General features: G+C 41.7%; 3 protein-coding genes across 4 annotated transcripts; 2 read left to right on the top strand and 1 right to left on the bottom strand.

Moving 5' to 3' along the window:
* The first annotated feature begins 478 nt into the window (after positions 1-478).
* LOC125774920 (probable inactive protein kinase DDB_G0270444) lies at positions 479-3,674 on the top strand. The gene is made up of 4 exons (XM_049445291.1): positions 479-587; positions 657-1,673; positions 2,866-2,898; positions 2,977-3,674. Exons 1-4 carry the CDS (start codon positions 576-578, stop codon positions 3,526-3,528), a joined length of 1,614 nt encoding a protein of 537 aa, XP_049301248.1. The 5' UTR covers positions 479-575; the 3' UTR covers positions 3,529-3,674.
* Positions 3,675-4,920: 1,246 nt separating this feature from the next.
* On the top strand, positions 4,921-9,679 carry LOC125762632 (cuticle protein 8-like). Of its 2 annotated transcripts, XM_049424968.1 has the most exons (5): positions 4,921-6,277; positions 6,407-7,915; positions 7,992-8,224; positions 8,299-8,496; positions 8,567-9,679. In XM_049424968.1, the coding sequence occupies exons 1-2, from the start codon at positions 6,266-6,268 to the stop codon at positions 6,974-6,976; spliced, it is 582 nt and encodes a 193-aa protein (XP_049280925.1). In that variant the 5' UTR covers positions 4,921-6,265; the 3' UTR covers positions 6,977-7,915; positions 7,992-8,224; positions 8,299-8,496; positions 8,567-9,679. The 2 variants fall into 2 exon arrangements, with proteins under 2 accessions (XP_049280925.1, XP_049280924.1); XM_049424967.1 differs by lacking the exon at positions 4,921-6,277 and having other exon boundaries at positions 6,996-7,915; positions 8,567-9,678.
* On the bottom strand, positions 9,675-10,611 carry LOC125762638 (cuticle protein 8-like). Its single transcript, XM_049424980.1, has 2 exons — positions 10,513-10,611; positions 9,675-10,443 (listed from the first exon to the last, which is right to left on the bottom strand). The coding sequence occupies exons 1-2, from the start codon at positions 10,522-10,524 to the stop codon at positions 9,760-9,762; spliced, it is 696 nt and encodes a 231-aa protein (XP_049280937.1). The 5' UTR covers positions 10,525-10,611; the 3' UTR covers positions 9,675-9,759.
* Between the last annotated feature and the right edge of the window lie 1,714 nt (positions 10,612-12,325).

Raw genomic sequence — 12,325 nt, 5'->3', positions numbered from 1 at the left:
TTATTTGATGTCAAGTTGCTACTTTTACGTAAAAAAACTACAGCACATATATTTACTCGAGATACATTCAAGGTAGGGGGCTGCTCGGTGGTGCATGTGAAAAACGGCGCCCGTCCACACGGCAGGGACCGGGTTCAAATCCCATTTGGACCGTCCCCCCGTAGCATGGACTGACTATCATGCTACGTGGTAAAATAAAAAAAACATTCAAGGTATGTTGTGTTTCAACCCAAACAGGTGTCTCTTCTCTTGCATTTCGGTAAACCACAGTCTACCGTTAAATGTACTTAGGTATATACAAGGCTATCTAAAGGTTGTTTTAGCTCGGGATATCTGATATCAGCCATGATACTTATTACTTGCTGACGCCCATGAATAGTACCGAACACTAAATACCGCAACAATTGCGCTCAGTGTCATCTTACCGCTGCTTATTAGTTGTCAAAGGCAAAAGAAGACACCTAGAGCAAAATAATAAGCACTATAAAAAGGCCAGACTGCTGAGCAAATGGCATCAGTTTGATCGCAGAGCAGTTCTAATACAATACTAGATTTTAAACACCATCAACGGTGCGATGGCGTTAAAGGTATTTAACGAAGAAGATACATGGCCTACAATTGTTTAAAATTATTCTAACATGGTTTACTGTTTACAGTTTACGATATTCCTAATAGCGGCTGTGAGTGCTGCCAGTCTTCAAGACTACCACCAGCAATCGCACCAACAGCAGCAACAACAGCAACAACAACAACAACAACAAAACCCGGCCGATCCATGGGATGTGAAACGATATGCGTCTGATGCACAGAACCAAAACGATGAACAAGTAGGGTACGATTTTTCATATTCAGTGCACGATCCAGTCACCGGAGACCAAAAGAGCCAGGAAGAGTCTCGCCGCAATGGTCACGTTCGTGGGCAGTACTCTTGGGTAGATGCTGATGGTATTCGCCAGATTGTTAACTATCAGGCTGACGATCGCACTGGATTCAATGCCGAACAACGTCGTGAGCCTGCCAATCGTCCACGGCTCAACAGAGTGTTGCAATTGATCCCCGCGCAAACAGTAGCTCCCCTTTACACCATCGACGCTATTTTAGCTCCTGCCTACACTTCCGTTTCCCGTGTAGATCAAATTCGACGACGTGAGCAGGTCTCGCGTGATAATCGAGAAGATGGCACTGATGATGAACGCGATAATCGAAGCCACATTCGAGATACGTTGACAGACCATCGCGAAGATCGTCGTGACAGTAATCGTAATGACCGGCCAGAGGAACCACGAGACGACCGTCGGGATGAGCGTCGTGATGATGGACGTGATGAGCGCCATGAGGAACGCCGGGAAGAACGTCGTGATGACCGCCGTGAAGATCGCCGTGAAGATCGCCGCGAGGAGCGCCGTGAAGATCGTCGAGAGAATCGCCGTGACGACCGGCAAGATACCAACCGTGAGGATAACCGCCAAAATAGTGCGCGAGATGAACGAGTCGATGAGCGTAACGACGATCGTCGAGGAGATCGCCAAGATGAGCGTCGCGAAGAACGCCGTGATGAACGCCGAGATGATAGACGTGACAATCGGGATGATCGACGTCAAGCAGGCCAAGAAATTGCGTCCCAATCAGAAGTACGATTCCAAGCGCCATCCGTGTCTTATCAGTACAGCAACTGATTTTCTTTGCCAGAACACTGCCACACATGAAACGTTTTCACCGCCATACCTGTCATGCAAAAAGGGTGTAATTTTATCAGAAATTTGATATATGTTTTACATCCTTTATAGTGTGATATTGTAAAATGACAATCATATAACTAATTAATAAAGCAAATGAAGATCGATAGAAAGCCAAAGCCTTTGATCTGAAGTATAAACTTGGTATCAAAATACGTAAGATTTATTAAACGATCTACAACTTGATAAAAATTTGCGCTTAGCCATTTACACACGAACACAATAGAAAACGAAAGCCTTCGTTTCCGTTCAGGTCCACCACGCAAGTTAACAATCGACCTTGAGTGCATCCAAGTGTAAAGTTTTTGCTCACCGTTCCAGAAAAAATGCATATTATTTGTACGCAAAACCTTTTTTTTTAACAATAATAAGAAGACGTAAATGCTCCTATGATAGAGAAAAGTGTTCTTCACTACCATACATAAATGGGGTGTTTCCGTCCACTTGTCAGATCCATGGTCAGGGATGTTCACATCCCAATGGGATGGTTCTTTTGCTTTTACCAGCCGCATTATTGTGGCTTTTTAATGGTAGTTCCATTTTCACCTTTTCTGTCCCACCCTTTAACACCAAGAAAAGAAAACAAACAAACATAACTAAAACAAGCCGACCGGAATGAAGCCGCTGCACACGCAACCATAAAATTTACCTTCGGGCTATTCGTTCGCACGGTTATGCAACATCTGAACTTGTATCTTGAAAAACGAAACTGAAAGTACCGTCCCGCATCGATGACTGATTCGGAACACTGACGTCAACCGAAACGTAGAGCGAAGGAGAAGATAAAACAGGCTTCGCAGTTAGCATAATTCGATCGCTTCAACTGGTGGGAAGGAGAAGTTTTCCTTCTTTTTGGAATCGAGAATTGCAACGGTGCAAATAAAATGTGCAAAACATGGGAAGACAAAAAAAAACACAAACCAGACACTACACATGCAAAAAGAACGGCTAATGGCGGAGCAGTGAAATTGCTAGACAGTTCCAGGGTCTGCCAGGACGTACTCGTTGAGGACCCTTCGACTGTGACAGCCAACGTTCATCGATCATTCGGCAACCAGCCAAGAGACCATATAAAAGCGTTGAGTTCGCCAACTTAAACCATCAGTTTAGGTTGGATCTTCAGATCTAGTACACTAGGAAGGCAAACGAAATGGCATTCAAAGTAAGTGTTTATCGTATTATCACAACGATGTCGCAATATATTTTCTAACCCTCATTGGTTTGTCTTTTTTATCTGCAGTTTATTGCTTTGTTCGCTGTACTGGCCATAGCCAGCGCGGGTGTTATTCCGATTGAGGAAGTCCATACGTCCTACCAGCCAGCTGCCTACTCCACACATCTGGCACAGCCTGCCGTGATTAAAACCGTAGCGCAACCGGCAACCATCGTCAAAACCATTGCTCAGCCAACGCTCGTCAAGCACATCGATGAGGATCACGATGCCCAGTACGATTTCTCCTACGGTGTTCACGATGATCATACCGGCGATATCAAGGAGCAACGCGAATCCCGCCATGGCGATCAAGTGCACGGTCAATACAGTCTGATCGATTCTGATGGTCACAAGCGCACCGTCGAGTACACCGCTGATGATCACAACGGATTCAACGCAGTCGTACATCGAGAACCGACCGATATCAAGATTCCGCAACCGATTGTTCAGAAAGTCATTGCTCAACCAGCCATTGCCAAAGTCATTGCCCAGCCAGCTAAAATTATTGCTGCCCAGCCAGCATACTACCATCAGCCCGCTCCAACTGTTGTCAAAACCGTAGGACTCTCTCATTACTAATTTGGATGTTTCATAGATCGTATGAGACACTGATTTAGACTACCATTTTCAAAGTGCACTTTTACTCTTTCTGTATCTCACGCTCTTTACTTTTAACACCCTTAGGTTAAACAGTACAAATATATGTGACAACTTTTAAGACGAAATTGAGTTAGCATTCATGAGTTTTTCTTAATCATGTACAACGGCTCTTTCTTCTTGGCTTTTAACAACCTTACAGGTCACGCCGGCCATTTCTGGCTTACTAGACTTATTTTACCACGTAGCCGGATAGTCAGTCCTTGCTACGGGGGAACGGTCCGGATGGGATTTGAACCCGGTCCTGCCGTGTGGACCGGCGCCGTTTATCACATGCACCACCGGCCCCTACAACGGCTAGGCCATGTAAATAAGGTTAAAAATGATAACGATACTTAAGGTATTGTGTTTTTTCGCCGCAACCCTCAGCGTCAATAGCTACTAAAAATACTCCTTTCTGTATTTTTGAACACCTTCTTCTTATTGTATTGAACAAACCAATGATCCCTTCGGAGGTGCAGCCTAGTGGTGTATGTGATAAACGGCACCGATTCCACACGACAGGGTATCAAATCCCATCCGGACCGTCTACATGATAAACATAAGTCTAGTAAGCCAGAAATCACTGGCATGACCTTAAATGTCGTTAAGCCAAGATGAGAGAGCCCTTGTACTTATCCAGTTTCCCGGTTTGTTTGATCACCTTAATTTTTAATACACTAATTATTATTTGCGATGCACACGCGATTTGTTATTAAGTATAGTAGTTGGTTAATCCTTGTAAAGTTAGACATTTTGTATTTGTTCATTACGGTTTCGAAAAGCATTTTTGGAAACACTTTTCTTCTTTCCTTGTGCAATATTGATCAATACAGTCGTTTTCTTTTTAGAATTACAGAATGGAGAGCGTTGAAAAAGGCAAAAAGGAACTACTATTCCGCATACGATCCTGAATTGTGCTTCGGTAGTGATCAACCGCTCTTATAGTTGTCAGCTTGTCACGACTTTCAAAAATCGTAAGCAGTGTTCCAACAATATTCCTCATTTTTAAATCACCCTGCATAATATAGTGATTAGGGTAGTCTAGCGGTGTAGTGGTAGTTTTTCACGTCTTTTGTCCGGCTGATCACGACTGATCAGGCATCAAATTCCATGCCGCATGCCCGTCCAAAGGACTGCTTAGAAACACAAACCAATAGATAGAACAAGCCAATTGACAAGAACAAGACAATTCCTAGCGATATAATATCTTTGTAAAGGTCTTACATACTATGTGAAATGTGTTCTTATGTGAAAAAAAAATTCTCGGTTAACAATGTACTGCGAAGCCATTTTACACAGTGGCAGATTTAAACTCGTGCGTATTCTAACCGGGAAAGCAAAGAGGGACCCATGTGAAATGTTTGGATTGTAATAATAGTTGTAAATTTATATAACATACTTTTGTGCTCGAGGCCCCCTGCTGCCGCTTAAAATCCATCTACTGACCTTACACACCTCGAAAAAGCTTATGACGCAGTAATCATGTAAATTTTAACATAATTGCGAGAACTTAAAAAAATACACTGACTGAACTAGAGACATAAAATATGCAATATTTTTATGAATTTTGCACCGCTGTTTTTTATGAGCCGCTGTTGTCTAGATTTATATCTAAACTTTATATTAGATCTCATGGGAAAGATTTATAATTTTGCTGAAAAAAAGTTTTTTTTCATTTATAGTTTGTGATTACAACTCAGAACAAAACCTACAAATCCAGTTAGTTCAAAGAAAAAGATGAGGAGGTTTAAAGTTCATTTTCCATTTCTGATCTTATTTCTGAACGGCCTGGCCGTATTGCTGCTAATCGTTGGTTAAAATAAAAATAATTTAAACTTAAAAATAGTGTTAATCAAAATAAAGGTTTGCTCTATACAACCATCTGATAGTGGTCCTAAAAGTCGGCTAAAACTTACATTTTTATATGTATGTATGTCCATATAGCCAGCTTTCAAACTGGCTGATGTGATTGACCCAACAAACCACGCACGAATCCAACAAAATGGATATATCTTTGACCTCATAACGGTATCACAATTTCAGTCGTAAAATTGCAGAAATTATAACCTCCGCGATGTAGCGCGCATCGACGAACACAACTTCATGTGCGTTGACCCACGATCGCATATACATCCATGGCAAGCTTACAACTTGCCTACATTTATCGTACAGCGATCAGAAATCATCATCAACCGGTGCGCCTTCAAGTACCGATCGAGCAGTGCGCTCCAATTTCGTTCGCGCCTACATCGTAAATTGAATCAATCGCCCAAAACAGCAAGACGCAATCAAGCAACGCTTGGTTTTGCTGTTCGCGTCACCTGAGGCACAATACCACATGCTAGTTTGCCCTTGAAGACAAACTGGCCTGCTTCATGTTACTGCTTTCAACTTCCGAAAATACTGCACACACGTTCTGGCGCACACCGTTTCGCCTGGGGACGCAGCTTACCCAAACTCTTCTCGATTGTTTCCATTCCCCTTCGTCCGGAGAGTGGCCGCACCGTAAGCTGCTGTGCACAAGGACCTTCCCAGAGTTTGAATCTTCCAAGGAAATGCTTCAAGGAACTTTGCCCTGCGAGTTGCGACGCATATATAAAGACAGTGCTCAATTCAAGAATGCTGTCATTCGCTTGATTTCTTTTGGTCCGAAAGGTGTCATACACGGCTAGTCAGAATGGCTTTCAAAGTGAGTAGGCAAGCCATTTTTTGGAGAAAATAAATACACGTTCGCTACGCTTTGCCCCCAGCATCATACAGCGGTAATTATCTTTCTGGTATATACTGATACTAATTATTTACAATTTCTTTCTTTTAGTTTCTTGCTATTTGCGCTATTTTCGCCGTAGCAAACGCCGGTATTCAACAACCAATAAGCCCCGTTTATCATGCAGCGCCAATCAATTTCGCACAGCCTGCCCTATTTAAGCCAGCGCAACAGCAAACAGTATATACACAGCCGGCTTTAATCAAAACAGTGCAACAACCGACGGTTGTGAAAACCTACGCACAACCTGCGCTAGTGAAAAACTACGTCCAACCGGCAGTAGTAAAAAGCTACGTACAGCCAACTATTGTTAAGAATTACGCGCAACCAACCTATATCAAACAGGTCGAAGAGTACGCACCGGCTAACTACGAGTTCTCGTACTCAGTTCACGATTCGCATACTGGAGATGTGAAGAGCCAGCATGAAACCCGCCATGGCGACCAGGTACAGGGTCAGTATAGTCTGTTGGATGCTGACGGTCACCAACGCATCGTAGACTACACCGCTGATGATCATAATGGTTTCAACGCCGTAGTTCGACGCGAACCAACACACGTCAAAGTGGTGCAACCCGTTCAGAAGGTTCTAGCTCAACCAGCCTACACTGGGCACTACTGAATTGAATAAGACTTGACTCAAATCATCAGGATAAGTAAAATGCACGAAGTTTTAGTTAAAAACAGTTATTGTTGAAATAAAGTAATAGCTTTTATTGTTCAGTTGTTTGTTCTACTTGTTATTATTATTTAGCTCTAGCCTGCTTCTTTTGGATTTAAACCGACTTGTTCTTTACATTATTTTAATTACTTACTATGTCTTAAAGGTAATTTTTTAACGTAGTTTTTTTTTTTCTATGTTTGTTTTTACTATGTTTGTAGGGGGTTTACATAAACGGATTGTAAAAAGTATCATGTTAAACTTATAATATTAAATGTTATCGTTTAACATGCTAAACCCTGTGTTTTATTAATTTAGCTTTTCTCCAAGCCTCGAACTCTTGGTAAATATTTTGTAACAGTTATTTAATAAACAACTAACTTTCACTGATATACCTTTTCGAAAACAACACTATGTTGAGATTTTAAATTTACTTTGAACTGACGTGCTCGCCTTATCATAAGCTGTGCATATTTTTTGCTTGTCTTATCATGTTTTCGCTCTTTTACATTGCGAAACGGGCCATAAACCATTGAAAAGAGAGTTTCACTAAAAGAGAAGCATTATTCATCTGAACGTCTGGAATGTTTCAGTTAGTTCCTCAGAAACTAGGGCTCTCAGTTGTTTGCTCCGATCGCCAGACTAAAGTCGAACAGTGAGATGGAGCCGCTACGGCCAGCCAGTGAAGAAGAAATACGACAACTCATTGAAATTTACGAAGCGAGCCTACCCGAGTCAGTGCAGTTTATGTTAATATTACAAAACATTTTACGCTTAAATACAACAATTTGTGGTAGTGATCTAGAAGTGGCGTCGCACAGGTTACGGAAAACCATTTACGTTCCAAATATTCAGAATTTTAATCGATTTGCAACATTTGTAGCCATTAGCTGTGAAGATGTAAGTTATTTTGTAGGATGAACGGTGCAAATCAATTTTAAAACTACTTTTAATGGATTATTATACATTTCTCTAGGATTTATACATCATGGCCCACTCTTTGCAAAATCCTCCTCTTGAGCTGTGTGACGCACTTCAAAACACGCACCTAGTTAAATGGCATCTTAAACCAGCGTTTGTTATAGGTGGGGAAAAGCTAATTCATGACAAAATACACCAAAAAGCAAAAGAATTAAACTTAACAATAGACACATCTGATTACGTAAATTACTGGATACCACGAGAAAACGCAGCCAATCTCAAATTTGTGTAAGTAATTAGTAACATATGCATTACGCATGAAAAGCTTTTTTTCCATTGAGCGTTTTTCCTGTCGAATCTAGGGTGCCAAGCGAAGTGCAGCTGAAACCATTAGAAAAAGAACATGGAAAACTGTTAAACGAATGGTGGCCATATCGTTATAAGATGTCTCTGTGGTATATTGAGTCAGCCATCAAACATAATGGAGGTCTTGGACTGTTTGATAAATCCTCGGGTGAACTGATATCTTGTGTGTTTAAAAATGATCTCGACGGCATCGCGTAAGATAGTCTGTTTTGAACATCGGTATACTTGTAATAGTAACTAGTGCTTATTATTTTTACTATTCAGACATCTGTACACAGTCCCTGATCGGAATAATAGAGGCTATGGAAGTACACTAGCAAAAGCAATGGCAAGGCTTATAGCGGTGGATCATCAGCAACATGTGCAAACGTTCATAAGTGCAAACAACGTAAAGTCAATCAGGTTATTTGAAAAACTTGGCTTCGCAGCTGTTAACGAAATACATTGGCTCATAATGCAGTGATTTCTCCGGTGTAATCTAACCTCTTTTTTCTAACTCTCTATAAAGAAGGTAAACAAAACATTTTACGATAAAAAAACTCACAAACGCAGTGTTTGATCTTGATGACTGACGACATAACAAAATATGGTTAGCACTGGGATGCTGGAATGTATTGTTCCATTACAAAAACAATATCATGAAGGTTTCTTAACAGAAAATCACTTATTATTTTTATAAGATTTTATAATATAATATGATATATTTATAACATAAATCAAATTATTATTATTAATTTTTTGCTCGGATAGAATGGCCTGGTCGTATCAAGACTTATTGTACCACATAGCAGGATAGTCAATCCTTGCTACGGGGAGACGGTCCGGATGGGACTTGAACCCAAGTCCTGCCGTGTGACCCGGCGCCGTTTATCACATACACCACCGGGCCGGCCCACCACTATTGTTATTATTATTATTGCAATAACAATTATCATTATTAATTTATTTATTTCCGTTATAACGCCGGTTTATAGAATGGACTTACTGACTAAGACCTAAACCTAACATTGTTAAGTGATATGGAACTGGGACGACAGGGATGAAAAAAGATGGGAAGAGTGTTTAAGAAGGGACCGGAAGGTGGATAAGATAACGTAGAAGTCGAACATATGGTACACGGAATTGAAATGACGAATAGTACACACCAAGGGTCTTTGCGCCGTACTGAAGTTCGGTGAGTCGGGATCGCAAGAGAGGAACGATTACGAGGGATACAGGAAGGAATGTAAAATTGAATAGATGATATCAAAGCGCGAGCACCGGTATGACCGAGAAGGAGAGCAGCAATGAAGACTGATTGCGAGTAAGGACGGTAAGCTTCCAGCGAGTTTAGACTGAAACAAAATAAATTCAGTTTCAAATAATAAGAAACCATTAAAACGAATAATACACATGTTTTAGAAAATTTGCATTTTAATTACGTCAACAACTTAATCATCATAAAACAGCATTGGCGTTTAATAATGATGATGGCTCAGATGGCTCTGTCCATGAACGATGCTCGATGTGGAGTGCGCAATCGGAGCAGCATGGTGCGCGATCGGGGCAGAGTAGTGCGCGATCGGAGCAACATGATGTGCGATCGGGGCGGAGTAGTGTGCGATCGGGGCAGCATGGTGGTGCTGGACGGTAGCGTGTGCTACTGGAGCATGGGCATAGCTGGACACATGCACAGGCTGAGCGATCACCTTGTGGACTGGCTGGGCGATCTTCACTGCCGATGGTTCACGACGCACAACGGCGTTGAATCCGGAGTGATGATCAGCATGGTAGTCGACGATGCGATGGTGGCCATCAGAGTCCAACAACGAGTACTGTCCGTGCACTTCATCTCCGTGTCGGGTCTCGTGCTGGCTCTTGATGTCTCCGGTGTGCTCATCGTGCACGGAGTACGAGAACTCGTAGTTAGCCGGGGCATGGTGTTCTACAGACTTGATGATCGTTGGTTGAGCGATGGTCTTCACGATGGTCGGAGCGGAGTGCTGATAGATAGCCGGGGCGGTATGGATGGATCCACCATAATGGGCAGCTGGGGCAGCATGATGCTGGATGGTGGAGTGCGATGTAGCGATCGGTCCGTGGTGAGCAACTGGGAGCAGACCGGCGCTAGCGGCAGCTACTAGAGTAGCCAACAGAACAAACTACAGAAGCGAAAAGAATGAATGATGTTAAACATGTTCCAAAGAATAGACCACCGAATATGTTCTTACTTTGAACGCCATTTTTGGAGCTAACTGACTAGCTGAAGTTTACTGACCGAAGATCTGTGTGATTGTGCATTGCTGTACGGCAACCAACGCCTTTTATATTCACAATAATATCCCGAATGATATTATTAGTTATCCCTTGTGTCCTTGAGACGGGACTATCAAGAAACTGCACTACTTTTACTCGCCGAAACTGATCTACGCCAAATGTAACGAAAAGAGCGAAACAAGCACAAGCCACAAATACGATGAAAGTAAAACAACTAGGGTGGAACGGTCACACCTCCATTGTATTTAAAGTGATAAAAATATTCCATGTGTTACCAATAACACCAATACCCCTTACGAAGGTATAAATCGTGAGGAAAAGAATGGAATATTTCACAATGCTCCATGATTGGGGAATTTATTAAAAATCTTTATTTACAGACTCTCAGTAATTTAATGTTTTAGTCTTATAATTACAATACCTGGAACGAAAATATGTTCTATCTACTTAACAAGCATATGCTTCCTACGAACATTCCCTTCTCGGTTATAATATCAAGATTCTGTTATAATAATAATAATAAGGATGGCTATGGGGTGGCTCGATAGTGCATGTGATAAACGGCGCCGGTCCACACGGCAGGACCGAGTTCAAATCCCATCTGAATCGTTCCCCCGTAGCAAGGACTGATTTTCCGGCTACGCGGTAAAAATATGTTCAGTAAGTCAGAAATGGCCGGCCTGACCTACAAGGTCGTTAAAAGCCAAGAAGAGAGAGAAGGGTTGCTATGAGTTTTCAACTAAAGGCCACGAATTCATGCCACTGGGTTTGTAATAAATATGATATGTTCCAGAAAATCTGAGGAAGCATAGAAAAAACAGTAAACACATGCACGTTGTCATTAACTCACATAATCCATAAGCCATTAGACTTCACAACATTGACCAGTAACTTGAGTAATGATGATTCAAGTATTGAGTAGCGTTTAATACATGCCATTTTGTGATTGGTAAGTCATGTCATGAAAATACGGCCGATCAACGTTGCTCATAAGTTGGAGCCATCAACAAAGATAAATAAATATTTATCAGTCTAGAATTACATTGCTTAAATAACTTCTATGGTTCTATGGTCTGACCAAAACGACCAGGGTATAACCAGGGGCCTTAAACCAAAGAACATTCCTGAAGCTTTGCATTCATCTCATTGGGTGTCTCCTGATAAATGAGTAAGAACCATACATCATTTGAAATATCTTATGTGTTTGCTCATTGCTGTGGTGTTGTAATTTCTGCACAAATCGCGGTAATAAACATATTGCTACTCATTGCACAGCACATTCAATTTGATGGATCTCGTGTTTGGTCCAGATTCAAAGATTTGTAGTTGAGAAACTTAGGGAACTCGCTTGAAAGATTGTCTTTACTAAATTAACCGATACTGGCGTCAGGTTCGCAGAAGATCGTCCTAACTCTCCCATGATTATAAACTTTATACATATATTGAGGGCGGGCCGGTGGTGCATGCGATAAACGGCGCCAGTCCATACGGCAGGACCGGGTTCAAATCCCATCTGGACCGACCCCCCGTAGCAAGGACTGACTATCCGGCTATGTGGTAAAAAGAAGTCTAGTAAGCCAGAAATGGCCGGCGTGACCTGTAAGGTCGTTAAAGTCAAGAAGAGAGAGACATATATTTAGTGATTCCTCGCCATTTTGGTTAGGTAATTTGGTCTGTTATAAAACGTGTGTTATCTGTACAACAATTCCATGGTTATAGTTCAAGTGTTACTAATTTCAATAACTAGCACTACGTTTGCTAAAAAAT

The sequence above is a fragment of the Anopheles funestus genome, chromosome 2RL (genome assembly GCF_943734845.2).
Source record: "Anopheles funestus chromosome 2RL, idAnoFuneDA-416_04, whole genome shotgun sequence".
NCBI classification, from domain to species: domain Eukaryota; kingdom Metazoa; phylum Arthropoda; class Insecta; order Diptera; family Culicidae; genus Anopheles; species Anopheles funestus.
This window is presented reverse-complemented; position numbering and strand designations above follow the sequence as displayed.

What these genes read in the sequence shown, in the direction of transcription:
- LOC125774920 (XM_049445291.1), top strand. An exon ending in TGTCTTATCAGTACAGCAAC is followed by an intron (nt 1,674 to 2,865) that starts TGATTTTCTTTG and finishes CTTCAGATCTAG; the next exon opens with TACACTAGGAAGGCAAACGA. An exon ending in CAAACGAAATGGCATTCAAA is followed by an intron (nt 2,899 to 2,976) that starts GTAAGTGTTTAT and finishes TTTTATCTGCAG; the next exon opens with TTTATTGCTTTGTTCGCTGT.
- LOC125762632 (XM_049424967.1), top strand. Translation starts at nt 7,676, where the DNA reads ATGGAGCCGCTACGGCCAGCCAGTGAAGAAGAAATACGACAACTCATT. An exon ending in GCAGCCAATCTCAAATTTGT is followed by an intron (nt 8,225 to 8,298) that starts GTAAGTAATTAG and finishes TGTCGAATCTAG; the next exon opens with GGTGCCAAGCGAAGTGCAGC. An exon ending in AATGATCTCGACGGCATCGC is followed by an intron (nt 8,497 to 8,566) that starts GTAAGATAGTCT and finishes TTTACTATTCAG; the next exon opens with ACATCTGTACACAGTCCCTG.